We start from the raw sequence: 13,995 nt of genomic DNA, 5'->3' as shown, positions 1-13,995 counted from the left end.
GAGGTCAAATTATCTTTCAGTATGTTCCTCTCTCATTTCGCTCACCTGCACTGCCAACATGTACGGGGAGTGTCCCGTTCCAGCTGCCTTTATGCCACCTCTATCCCTTCCCACAATCTTGATTCTCCCACGGCCGGATTCATCGTCTCTTACGTACAGAGTCTGAGGGGTGGGAAATGTGAAGGCATGTTTTGAAGACTCGTCTTTATGCTGTCCCAGAGTCTTAGAAAGGTGAGGCAAGGAGGCCAGTGTTAAATTGTGCCTCAGTATAGTTCAGCACCCATCTCTGTTTCTCCAGTGAATTTTTTAGTAGCAAAGCCAGCCACAGACTCTCTATAGCCTTCTCAGATTGCATTTACTCACTTTGCTCCATCAACAGATAGCTTCAATATTCCAATGCTATAGAATAGAACTTAGCTCTATTTATAGTACCTTTTTTTTTTCTGTATGTTTTTTGTCCTTTGTCCTCCACATTAGGGTAGGGAAATGACAAATGACTACAAGGTATGAGATTATTCTATCAAATATTCAGAATGCAGCATGACCCATACAGGATCCACTAAAGATAACAGTCCATCATGCTCCAACTTGACAGATTAGGCAAATCAAAGACATTGAATTTCTCTTTTCTTTACAAACAACGTAACACATTTTTGAAGTGAATATAATCTAAGCAATGCAAATGAATACAAATTAAAATGAGTATTATGCAAGAAGAGTTAACTCCCAAGAGTTAACAAATACATTTGAAATCAGAAGCAGATAACTGCAGCCACAGCTATTTCCCATCTATAAAATTATATTTGCATTGTATTGAAAAGATCTGTACTGGATGCTAAAATTAGTCTCGGTGCGTGCAGCTAGCCAGAGTTTAGCATAGCACCAGCAGGTTACCCTACACTAAGTACAGGGATAGAGAAAGGACTCCTAAGTTAAAAGGGGACTAATATTTCTCTTCTGACTTCTAAGTCATGGCTCTCTGACAAGCTTACCAGCACAAATGGAAGCTCTGTTTTCTCTCTTGGGTACAAAATAAACGCCCAAGTCATTTAAAGTATGTTAATGTGACCCCAGTCTGTGAGCCTTGGTGTTTACTAACTGCTCAGTTCATACAGTGATAAAACATATATATTCATAATAAAATTTACCATAAAGCCAGCAATTTGAGAAATGACAGTATCATTACTACAGTTTCAAATCTGGATACTGGCAAATGATGATTGAATATGTTTATGAGATCAAAGTGATACTGTGATATTCCTATGGAGTACTTATACAATGTACAATTATTGAGTCAAGCAAATTAACCTATCCATCATCCCCAATTCTTACCAGTAATCTCACCTGCCCAACTGAAACATCGCACTTTTAAATTGTGCATTAACTTTTTTTCAGTGATGAGTTGGAAGTTCTCATAAAAGGCTCATTGGTTTTCCAACTTTGTCTAAGTGTAATAAGAATGAAAAATCATTCATCTCTTTCCAAGAACAGAATGACTATAGTTTCATGGCGTTTATGCAGGGTGATGTTGCTATTTCTGTTAAGAACAGGTCCAGAGGCGCATCAGCCTGTTATATACAAACCTTCACAGCAATCATTGAGCATCTGGAGGGAGTGGAAGAGACCGAGCTGTTATAGGAGGGCAGGTACTCTATTTCTGAGTACTGCAGATCCATTGCTTAGGAAGTTGATGGATGGTAATTTTGTTAAAAGAACGAGAAGAGTGAATGGAAAGGATTCACATTCAACTCCCTACTTAAACTCCAAACAGTGCCCCCAGGCAGCCTCATCATGCCTTTCTTTAAACCCTATTTTAATATTTAAAAAAAAAATTATGTACATTGGTTCTCTGACTGCATATGTGCTGGGAATTGAGCCCAGGTCCTCTGGAAGAGCAGTCAGTGCCCGTAACTTTTGAGCTCTCTCTGTAGCCATCTTTAAATTCTTTTCATCTCTTCAGTGGTTGTTTTGAGAATGCTCCTGTTATCAATTCCTCTATCTTTTCTGAAGATTTATTTTTATTTACTTGTGTGTGAGCATGTCACATGTGTGTGATATCTAAGGTCTTTATTGGAATTACTGGTTGTAAACTGGTCTATGGAGGTACTGAGAAGCTAACTTCAGTCTTCTGGAAAATCATCAAGTGCTGTTAACTGCTAAGTCATTTCTCCATCTCCCAATATTCTCTTTTCCTTGTTTTTAACAATTCTACATTGTTTACCAATCATTCAACACACCTGAAATAATTTATCATCTTTAACAAAAACAAATAGATTCTCATTTGTGTTCCTCTTGTCCCCAGGTTCCATATATTGAATTCCTAACCTTTATGTGATGTGATTGTGTTGGGGACAGCTCTTTGTAAGTAACTTGAGCTAGATGAGGTCAAAAAGGTTGAACAACACTTAGTATCCTGTTATGAAGAGACATCAGACATGTGTCTTCTTTCTCAGGGTCATGTGAGGACACAGAAAGAAGATGGCTTTCATAGTTAAGGTTACTATTTTTCTGATAAAATGTTATAACCAACCTGGGAGGAAAGAGATTTATTTGCCTCACATATACAGAATCAGGGTCCAATGAAGGAAGCCAGGGCAGGCACTCAAGCCTGACAGGAACCTGATGCAGAAGCCATGGAGGGGTGCTGCTTACTGACTTGCTCCTCATGGCTTGCTCAACATACTTTCATATAGAACTGAGGCCCGCCAGCCCAGGGGTGACACTACCTAAAATGGGCTGGGCCCTCCAACATAAATCACTAATTTTGAAAAATGGTCTCTAATCTTGTCTGGTAACAGCCTGATCTTCTGGAAGCATTTTCTCAGCTGAGGTTCCTTCTTCTCACACGACTACAGCTTGTGTCATGTTAACATAAAAGTAGGTAACACACGGGCCATTTGTAGGGCAGGAACTAGGTTCTTAGCAGAGGATGAACTGCCCATCACTGTGACCTTACATTTGAGACTGTAAAACAGAATATACATTCGTGCTGTGCAAGCTTCTCGACTTGTGATAACACAATGTTCCATGTTACTTTTATCATAGTCTTCCTCTTAGCAAGTTGAGCCTTGACATCTTTGATTTTTTTACTCCTCATCTTAAGTGTCATGAAAATTTTCCCACATTGTACCTCTTGCATTATCTACTTCTCATGATAGTTTATACTTCCACATTAGTCTTGGCTTTGATCATACAACTTCAAGTGTCTGCCAGGAGAGATCCACTGTTATAATTGGGGTACTGTTTTAATTTCTGCATTGTATAACAAAACCTCTTGCAAATTAGGACTTTAAAAATGATCCTTTTCCATCCTAGATCAACAAGGAAAGTCATACTGCATGCCGAGGGAGCCCCCACCGCTGAAGCCAAGACCCCTGGGTTCTGAGAGGTTGTAATAAGAGCCTGCAAAGTAAGAATTGTGAGTTTTATGACCTCTCAGTTTATCTCACAGGGACTCACAGCTAAATGTGTGTGTGTGTGTGTGTGTGTGTGTGTGTGTGTGTGTGTGTGTGTGTTTGTGTATATGTGCACGCACACACTTGCACATGCTTTTGGCTGTTGTCCAATTCTTTCTATAAATGTTGCTTTTGGAAAGTGAGAGACAGAGAGTAGCTCTCTCCTCATTATTGGCTCAAATGTAAGAATGTAAGTAAATTCATTTTTATATTTTATGTTATTTTTGCTCTGTGCAGGTGAGCTGCCAGGGCCAGATCCAGGTTTCTGTGGCTAGGAGCTGCAGTACCGCTCTGTCATTTGTGTGGGATGAGTTGTGATAACATGGCTCTGGAAAGATTTAGGAATGTATGAAGGGCAGTGACATTAAACATGAAGTGCTCTGAAAGCTGGGCATGATAACGCAAGCCTGTAGACCCAGCACTTGGGAGAGAACAGCAGAAGGATTAAGGGCATCTTTTCACTGCACAGCATGTTTGAGGCCACATGGGCCCTGTCTCCAAAAAAGCAAAAAACCAAACCAAAACAAAACAAACCAAACCAAACCAAACAAAACAAAACTAAAATCAACCAACCAACCAACCAACCAACAAACAAACAAACAAACAAAACCTCGAAAGCAAAACCCTGCCATTTCAGATATAAAGTCTTTCATTTTAATAAACTTGTGGCTGAATACACAAAATTTACATCTTTGAAAAAGCAGATTTCTATTAGAACAATCTGTACCCGGCAAGGGAACCATTGGCTAGTAAGCCACCAGGATGTCAATGACAAGAAGTGTCAGAGCACCACCACCCGAGATAGCCCTGCTGCTACATTGAGATGAAAGGGGAGACAAAGTTCATGCTCTTCATTTGAACTAAATGACTGGTTCAACAGTCCACTCTGATTTGAAATTCCATTCCATTTCATTCTCTCAGCCCTTGAGCTGGACTCCTCTGAAGAGGCCTGACACTTGTGGAAAACCCCAAGGGCTGGTTGACTGACTAGAACTTCATGGTTTGCAGGGCAAGTAGAAATATTGCAGACCAGAAACCAACATCTTTTAGATCAGTCTCCTTCATAGTCATTTGCTACAAACGTCTCTGTCTGCCCTGACTTCTTTGATTGTTAAGTGAAACCTTTGGAATACATCGTTAAGCTTAGCAGAACACTGGCTCCCACCAGCCCTAAAGCCAAGACTGTTATGATGCCTAAATCCTACAGATGATATTGTCTTGCTCTGCTGTAGCCCATCTAGCTGGTGTATCCTTTGTTCTGTTACTATAGTTTCCGTAACATCTTCAACAGCAGGCACGTCACTCAGTGACCTGGATTTGTGCTCCTGGCTGTAGTTACTCATAGTTGACTCAGAATTACCTATCATTTGTTTATTTGTCAATTTGTCTATTTTGAGGTGGAGCTGGAGCTCGGGTTTGCTGGGAACTCACTGCATAGCCCAGCAGGGTATGAGATCAGTGAGGCAGACACTGCTCCCTGCTGAATCTTCAGTGTTTCCAATGCCATGCAACAAGCACTCAGGAAACACTGGCATAGTGGAGGACTCAATGATGGTTTAGTCCTCACGTAGGTCAGGAGTCTCTAGATAAGTATTTCCTAGTTTATGAAAACAGCAGGCATTACACAAAGAATTACAGGTTTACCAGGTAAATTTATTTTTTATCTACAGGATTTCTCTTGGTCTCTCCTCAAGGTTCCTCCTCAAGGAATAGGGCAAGTCTGTAATATGTCTCACACACTGACCTGTGGGTAGAAGAGCCTGTGGATCCACTGAGAGAACCTGTGTTTCCACTAACCTGAGATTCAGGAGCTAAATATGACAATGTACCCCTTAGGTGTTCTCTGTGGCAACAAGGTCTCTTCACCAGATCTGAGAGAGTGTCTCCTCTCATTGCATATACTGCCCACGAGACTGCTTGTCCTGTTTTCTACCACAGCTCTCGCCTGGTGGCCTAGCCCTTCGGCACAGGAATATTCCTTATTCTGTCCAAGAGCTTGAGTCCCAGGAGGGAACCGGTTGTCCAAGCATCCTGGTGTAGGCCTTTGTCTTCCACCTGGGACTACCTGTGGGAGTTGAGACCAGAATCTTTTGGATCTCCTTAGACCCTGTGATTGCCAGATGATAAAAATGAGAGTGAAAAATGTATGAACACCACCAGGTGTGGTGGTGCACGTTTTTAATCGCTGCACTCTCGAGGGCAGAGGCAGGCGCGTGTGCGTGCACACACACACACACACACACACACACACACACACACACAGCTCATCTGCCTTGTAGAGCCGTGTATGAACCACCAGGTATGGCAGAGGGTCTCAAGACTTCCCACGATCACAAGGTTCTCCTGCAAGCCTCTTTGATTTCCTAACCTGGTCACATAGATTGGACTCAACTAAGAAGGGGCCATAGAAAGTGCATAAAATGCTTGTTCCTGTAAATAGAGAACATTGGTTGAAACCACAAAGGCCTGACTGGTCTCTGGTGCTCGCCTCCCATGGCTCTTGGCTGACAGCAGAGAACAGAAGCATATAGAAACGGAGGATGCTAATGACAAGGCTGAGACGGTAGTAGGGCTTTGGTAGTGCTGGCTCAGCATGTGTGAGGCACTGCTTGTATTCACCAGCATTGCCTAGAACACTCACAGCACATCTGGTCAGAACCTGTACTAAACAACTCTCACCAGGCCGGTGCGCTTTACTGACTCTTCCCTATATTATATTCTAGGGTAGAATGCGCACATAGCTGTGTAGCCATCTCAGAAATACACACGTGAAAATGATTGCAACGGATGTATCAGAAATGTCGAGGGTCCATTGATATTGGCTTGGCAGAGACTCACTCTACTCCACCTCACAGCAGTAGCCAGACCACAGGAAAAGTCATTAACATAATTCTTTAATATGCGTGAAACCATGACTAACTTGCAATTATGCCCAAGGCGGAAGCACAGCATGTGCATATATATGTACTTTAAAGTTCAAGTGAAGCATCTTTAAAGTGATCCGTAGGAGACACTGGTTTAATCCAATCCTCTGCCTTACTGGGCACTAAAAGGGAAACAGTTTTTAAGTGGGTAGATTGAAAACAGGAAAGAAAGAATTGCACAACAGAAGAAAGCATTCCCAACACATTACCAGCACATGATAAAGATGTCACCGAAAGGTCCTTACATTCGGAAAGGTATTTAGGCCACCAGTAACAAGCACAGCATCTCAGATTCGGGATCAGGGGCTGGCCAAACCTTCTAACAAGCACAGAATCAGCCACCTATCACCCACGGGAAGTCTGTTGTCCCAGAGTGCCACGGTGTTCCATTTCCTGGGACACACATCTTACTTTAACTACAGCCAAAGACATTTCCAGAGTCAAAGTCAGGTAAGTTTGAAGACTCGAGAGAGCTGCTTTTCCCCTTTTATCTGCAAGCGGTCTCCATAAAAAACGTAAACTCCTTTCAGGGAACACAGGGGCAAACAGCCCCAAGAACCGAAGTGCTGCCGTGTGATCTAGTGACAGGTACTAGGTGCTTAGTACTTAGGTCCCTGCTAAATCCTCACCAATGTCATGTGGTGTTTTCATCCAGATAGTTACAGGAATAATTTGGGACCCCAAAACCAGCACTTGCTCCATCTCCCATTCCCAGCTCTTGAAAGCAGCTGGCTTCATGAATGTCTAGTGAGCAAACATCTTTGAATTTATTGCCTGTTATCATTGATTGGGAAGTGAGCCGCTAAGTTGTTTTTTAAAGATCAGTATATTTGGTATTGATTGCTTCAAAAGCTCTAAAAACAAATTGTTGCTATTCAAACATATATTCTGTCTCCCAAAAGTATACTCTCTCTCTTTGGTTCACATTCATCACCTCAGTTTTGAAAGTCTGATTGGATTTTAAGGGGCCAGACCCCGAGATAAAATAAAATTCTGTTTATGAAATAAAAGGATGTGGTCATTTGTCTCTGTGGTGTGTAACGAAAGTTTTGGTTTCTTTTAAAACTCAGTTGTGTTATGTAAATATGTTTTTGTTTTAATCCCAAGTGTGGGATTTCAGCTTGGGCTTTAGTTTGTCACAGCTCATAATTGTCTCCTGAGGGGCATGGTATTTGCAGCACTGAGAGGGGTCTAGGCATTGTCTCGTACTCTGAGAGATATAAGTAGGAGAGCCCCCAGAGAGAGGTGGCATGTGGCAGTTTGGAGAGACCAGCGATGATGTGGCAGTTGGTTGGAGAACACTGCTTCACCGTTGACAGGGATTGGTATGGCCCTTAAAAACCCATCCATCCTAAGCATCCAGGAGAAGTAATGGGGTCTGCTTCCTCTCTCCCCACTAACCTTCACTCTCCTACCTAGGGTTGGGGGTTTAAAAGGAAGAGGCTTTAAGGAAACCCAAATAAAATAGAATTTAAAAATGAACTCAGTGGTGTTTATAGTCCAAGGAGAGAATGTAGACTTTAATAAACGGAGGCTGTTGTCCACTTCTGTAAGTAGAACAAGAATTTACAAATGTACTGTTTATACAAAGACTGAACCTAGATGCTCCAGAAGATGCTAAATAGTCTTAAAGCAATGGTTCTCAATCTGTGGGTCATGATCCCTTTGGAGGGTCAAATGACCTTTTCATAGGGGTCACTTAAGACCATCAGAAAACCCAGATATTTATCTTGTGATTCATAACAGTAGCAAAATTAAGTTATGAAGTAGCAACGAAAGTAATTTTATGGTTGAGGGTCACCACAGCATGAGGAAATGTGTCAAAGGGTTGAAGCATTAGGAAAGTTGAGAACCGCTGTTTGAAATCATGGGCAGATTTTAGGCAAGCATGAAGGTGAGGGGACCGCAGAGCCTAACATGAAAGACATACAGGAAGCCCTTGATATATAACTATCAAACGAATAGAATAGCAGAGGGACAGAGAAAAAGATAGAAGATTCCTTTAGTTATTTTAGTTTTCGTGGCTGGATGGTGTTGTCACTGTCTCGGATAGAGCATGAGGTAAAGAGATCTTATTCTACCCTAATCTATGGGACCAGAGTGGTCTTAGGTTGTCTCCTAGAGCCAATTGCTGAGAAGAAAGCATTTGCACTCATGCAAAGGATCATAGCCCTGATTTTGAATATTTCTTCCATGCCCGAGATGTTTCCTTCTGCAGTGACTCTTAATCATGCGTAGCAGATGCATGGACCCCTGGGCTGGGTGACTGTGAAAGGCTAGAGGCAGATGCAAAGGTGCTTCTCCTCTACCACCCCCTCTTCAGTTTTGTCTGGGCACTGGATTTCTACATGTGGTTCTCTAGGTCCATAGCCTCCTCCCCAACTTTGGTGCAACGGTACCCAGACACTGAAATGTCACAGTGTCAGACCCAGGGTAGGAAATTTGAGGAACTGCTCAGGAGAACAGTGCCTCCCTCTGGAATAGTCAACGTGAAGCATCCTACAAAATGGAAGGCAAAAATAAAACCAAAACAAAACAAAAAAGATTGTGCTCAATTCAAGATTTACAATTACGTGTATAGATTACGGTAAATGAATATACTTTTTCACACCTAAGAAAACACACTTGAAAAAAATGTATGACGCATCAGAACTCCTTTGTCAATTCAACCTAGATATTATACCAAGTTTCTCCATTACTTGATAAAAAGCTTACCTTCTAGGACAACGAAAATGTATTAAATTGCAATATATTTAAACACATGAAATCTCATTAAAAAAAAATAAAGACAAACCTAATTTAACTTTAAAGTATTATAAAGCTGGCATCTCACCTCTGCTTCAATACTCTTTGGTCAATGAGTCTATTATCAAGGTTTTCAGCTGGATGGTCCCCAGAGCTGGTTGGGCTGTAGTTTTGTTCATGCCTGTAGCAAAATGGAAGAGCCATGCAATGGTCAGGAGATGTTAAATAAAGCAATAACCACTGATCTCATGATGTTAAGAAGGAAGGCTCGCTCAGCTCATCTTCATCCTTATCCAAGTTTACATGAGACTCATGGCTAAGAACGTGTCAGCTCACCTTGCTGACTTCATCAGTCTGGCAGTGAGTGTGTGTGTGTGTGTGTGTGTGTGTGTGTGTGTGTGTGTGTGTTATTAAGATTATCATGGATTGGGGCTTGCTGATAACTCTAGGCTGGCTGGACAGCGGGCTCCAGGTATCTGGCTTTCTCTGTCTCCAGAGCGCTGGACTTGCAGTTGTATACCAGCCCACCTGCCCTTTCATGTGGGTACTGGGTAGGGAACATGTGTCTTCATGCTTACATAGCAAGCCCTTAACAACTGAGCCATCTCCTCAGTTCCCAATCTGGCATATTTTTAAACAGTGTTGAGATGAAACTTTCCTTTATGAAGTCAAGTCTGCCTTATCCAGTTAATATTCTTGCAGTAAAAACAAGTGCTTTACTGTGTCAGATCTCTCCTCCCTACTATCTGCAAGGGAAGGTTTTTATCACCATAAAATCTTTTCATCTGTATTCTATCACTTTTAAGTGAGGAAACCCAAAAGCCCAGAATGGATGCAGCTTGCTCGTGGCCACAGCCTGCACAATAATCCTGTCAGAATCTGTATCTATTCTCTCCAATTTTCCACTCAGGATTTTTTTTTCTACCAGACCCACTGAAAACAATCAAAAACAACTACAAACCATGTATTCCTATTATTTGTGTAGTTCTGAATTGGATGTATCCTGTTCAGATATTTTTGTTTGTTTGTTTCTTTGTTTGTTTTTTTGCAAAACAATATACCAGATAACCGTGAATGGACTTTTGTTTGAGTTACTCTCTCATACATAACTCTATTTATAAAGTCTTAAGAATGGGCCAAACAGAATAATTTATTCTATATTTCATCTTACAGTTGAAAAGGCTTAAAGTAAGAATAGTAAAAAGCCAAGTAACTGGCCAATGTTAGATGAGTAGCAAATATAATAGGAACCTGAAATCACATGTTTAGTTGCATAACTGTATTAATACATCAAATTTCAAGTGTCTATACAGCAGTTTCTATAAAGGTTTGATTCAATGGTATGTATTCATCCTCATAATACGTACAATGGTATGTATTATCATCCTCAACTAACATATATTCTTCCAGTGAGAAAATTCAAATATAACCAACAAACAAGTTATGATTTCACACAAGAATATTTTCTCCTAAATACAAGACTACACAAACCCTTAAAGTAAGTTGGGATCTTGCTGAACAGAGCAACAAGTTCAACATTCATAAACCTCTGGCCTTCCATATGCCCAGTCATGGCTATGTTTGAAACTAGCCATCGTAACCTGGTTAAGAAAGCTTCGTATAGCACACACCTTTAATCCCTGCACTCAGGGAGACAGAGGCAGGCATATTTCTGAGTTAGAGATCAGCCTGGTCTACAGAATGTACAGAATGAGTTCCAGGACAGCTAGGGCTACACAGAGAAACCCTTTTTCAAAAAAAAAAAAAAAATATATATATATATATATATACACACACACACACAAACCACCACCACCACCAACAGTTTCATAATTAACAGAGTACTTGTTGCTCTGATAGAAGAAGGGCAAATTTGCTCCAAGATTTTGGTGTTTCGTAGTGTGAATTCAATCAGTTAAGAGTGCAATTACTTTCTTGGTGCGCAGATAAAGAAATATGACTTCCAACATGGAACAAAATCAATCGCAGTCAGTGGTAAAAGCAGGAATGAGGCCCCACCCCCACCCCTGCCTCTGAGCTCTTGGCAGCCCAATGAGTTCCAGTGTGTGACAGAGCAGATAAATGGATTGCAGGCTGCCAGTTTTCTTCTGAGCTGTGCCCAAGGCAAGATTAAGATTCCAGTCAACAGGGGGAGGGACTTCCTGCTCAAAAGTTCTAGCCACCCGAAAGGCCAGGAAATGACCTTTCCCTCTCGCTCTTTGAAGCTCACCCCTCCCCTTTGCCAGAGAGGATTAGAAGATTACAGTGGGAACTTCACAAAAAATCACAGACTCAAGACCATGCCACAACCATCTATGGTAGAAATCCTTCAAAGAAATCACTTGGAGGAATTTCAGTCTGGCCTCATTTATAATTATTGTTATTTTTATAATTAATTATTATTTTTAAGTACAAGATGGAGTTCTATAGCCAAAATCAGCCTCAAACTCACAGCATTCCTTCTGCCTCAACCACTCAAGTAATGGAATTACAATTTAGCAGTGCTCAACACTAGCCCAATTTAAGACTAGCCCATCATGGCTACCTGTCCCAAATAATCCAAATACTTTAGAAATCAAATTAACTAAGCCAAGTCTCTTAACATTTTGTTTATCAGGAAAAAGAGAAATATTTATAATTACAGGCAGGCCTAATTCTAAGGACAAAAATAAAACAATAACATCAAATATTGCTTTTTTTTTTTTTTTAGTGAACGGTAATTGGTCAATAGCAAATATTTAACCTTAAATGTCTTGCCAAGCCTCAAGTACAGAAACATTAAATCAGACTTCCTTATTGAGGCATATATGTGTAAAACTGAAGATTTTAATTGAAATATCTTGTTATCATCCCTTTGGACTGCAAAGTCAGAGATAAAAACAAACCAACAAACAAAGCCACCCTCCAACCTTTGAGCTTCTGTCTGACACCGTGAATTTTCTACATGGTTTCTGTCACTGTGCTCTTTGTCTTACGGTTAATTTTTAAAGAACTATGAAACTCAAAGGTGGGTGCAAATTCTACTGTGAAGGCTTTGAGGAGAGATTATAAATTAGTTACCATAGAAAGACCGAAGAAAACACACATACAAATGATCAAGTAGCTTGTTAGAAGGCAAAGGAAAAGCCACAGGTCCTTGCACTTCTACTGTTGGCCCCACACCAGGTCCTGTAGGAACTTCCAGCCTGCGGGACCGCCTGAACAACCACAGTGGAAAGGAAAACAGCAAGACCTGACACAGCTCTTCCTGAGAGTTAGGCAAATAGTAGAAATCCTGTGCACACCATCTAGCTGGAAATTGGCCACTGTTCTGAAATAGCCTTGATTCTTTACCACAAGGCAACGGCCATGTGAAAACAGAGAGTGAAAACCAAGCCCGTTCACCCGCGTACTCACTCGGGGGCTGCTTGTGCCAGGGTCAGCAGGGACATCTCTCTGGAGCCTCCAGCGGGGTTCAGCCCTTGATTGCTCTGCCTGTATTTTTTAATGAAGTCCATCAGAACAGCCTGATGTCCGATTTTCTTTACCAGTTGTTCTACCATGCGGTCATTAAGTGCCAGGAGAGCCGCACCACTGACTTCTTCCTCTGGGAGAAAGATAATAGCTTTCATAGCACTTTCCAGGAAAACATGGGCATGGGAGGAAGACAAAACCAGTCCTAGTGTTAAAGGCATCATCTAAGCTTCTGATGGCCGTTATAGCATTAGCTGTCGAGGTTCTGATACTGCATAGTTCCAAATTAATGCCTGCTGCTAAAAAATTACCAGAACACCAAATCCCAATAAAAACATTTTTGTTTGCACACAATCCCCTTCCCCAGGCCAATTTTAACAGCCAAAAGAAACAGAAGGTCTTTTGGGGAAGCTATTTTTACAATATCTTCTCCTTGATGTTTAAAACCAGTACATCCCACACTGTGTAAAACACATGTGGTTATGTAAGACAAAACAAACACACGAAGTCTGTATCAAACGTAACTCCCAAGAGTTTGCAGTTGTCTGGAAATAGCATTCTCTTCAGAGGATGCTAGCTAAGCTGAAAGCTGCCCCCACTTTGTGGGAAAGCGATGGAGTTCTCCATCGGAACATCTCTTCCACAGCAGGCAGGCACCAGCAACAAAGCAGCGTTTGCAAAAGAGGACACCTGCACAGCCTCGGGCTCAAATAAAATCCACTAAAAGTACAAGCAACTCACCTTGAAACCTGGGGACTAGCTCACCTAAGTTTTTCTCCATCAACCACTTGCAGACCTGATCAACTGACCACGTTTCCATTGTCGGATCCTTGTCAATACACCTGTAGACTGAAAAGTGGGGATAGCCTTCCTTCCTTTCTTCCTTCCTGATTGTTGGTCTTTGATTGTTGGTTTTTAAAAGCAGTCAGCTTTCTACTCTGCTACACTTCTTTCAATGCTTAGCTTTAAAAAATTAATGTTTTTACAGTACAAACCTAAAAGTTGCTAATAAAACAGATAGTTGCTTTAAAGGTGAATTTTAGCCTATTGCTCATTCACCTTCTCCTACTTGATTTCCACAGGCATCACTCAGCTTAACTAACAGACAGCCCAAGCATACAATGGCACCCAATCCTGTACCATTAACACCCAGGTTTGTTCACAAAGAACAGAAAGGTGTGAAATCATCAGGAAGTGGTTGACATTTACAGAGGGGTGGGCAGGGGCGAAAGGGAGGAAGGATCAGATAACAATCTGACTGAGAGATATGAGTGAGCCAGGATGGCTTAACCCCTTGCTGCTCCAGGCTAGGAGAGGGGCCTTCCCACCATCCTCACAGCTCTGGGTTAGCAGGCAAAGTCTGAGCCAACTTTCTCAGGGGACACTGACCTCACGTATCTTTCTCCCATCCTTCCCAC

At 41.5% G+C, this 13,995-nt stretch overlaps 1 protein-coding gene across 1 annotated transcript in view; it reads right to left on the bottom strand.

Moving 5' to 3' along the window:
* The window catches only part of Samd3 (sterile alpha motif domain containing 3), a 43,782-nt gene extending 30,099 nt beyond the window's left edge, over positions 1-13,683 (bottom strand). The window contains 3 exon segments of the mRNA XM_021659487.2: positions 9,213-9,305; positions 12,521-12,710; positions 13,319-13,683. Coding sequence (XP_021515162.1) covers positions 9,213-9,305; positions 12,521-12,710; positions 13,319-13,397 — 362 coding nt within the window. The 5' untranslated portion in view covers positions 13,398-13,683.
* Between the last annotated feature and the right edge of the window lie 312 nt (positions 13,684-13,995).

This window comes from Meriones unguiculatus, chromosome 20 (assembly GCF_030254825.1).
Source record: "Meriones unguiculatus strain TT.TT164.6M chromosome 20, Bangor_MerUng_6.1, whole genome shotgun sequence".
NCBI classification, from domain to species: Eukaryota; Metazoa; Chordata; class Mammalia; order Rodentia; family Muridae; genus Meriones; species Meriones unguiculatus.
The sequence above is the reverse complement of the archived record's forward strand: the minus strand, read 5'-3'. Positions and strand labels throughout refer to the sequence as shown.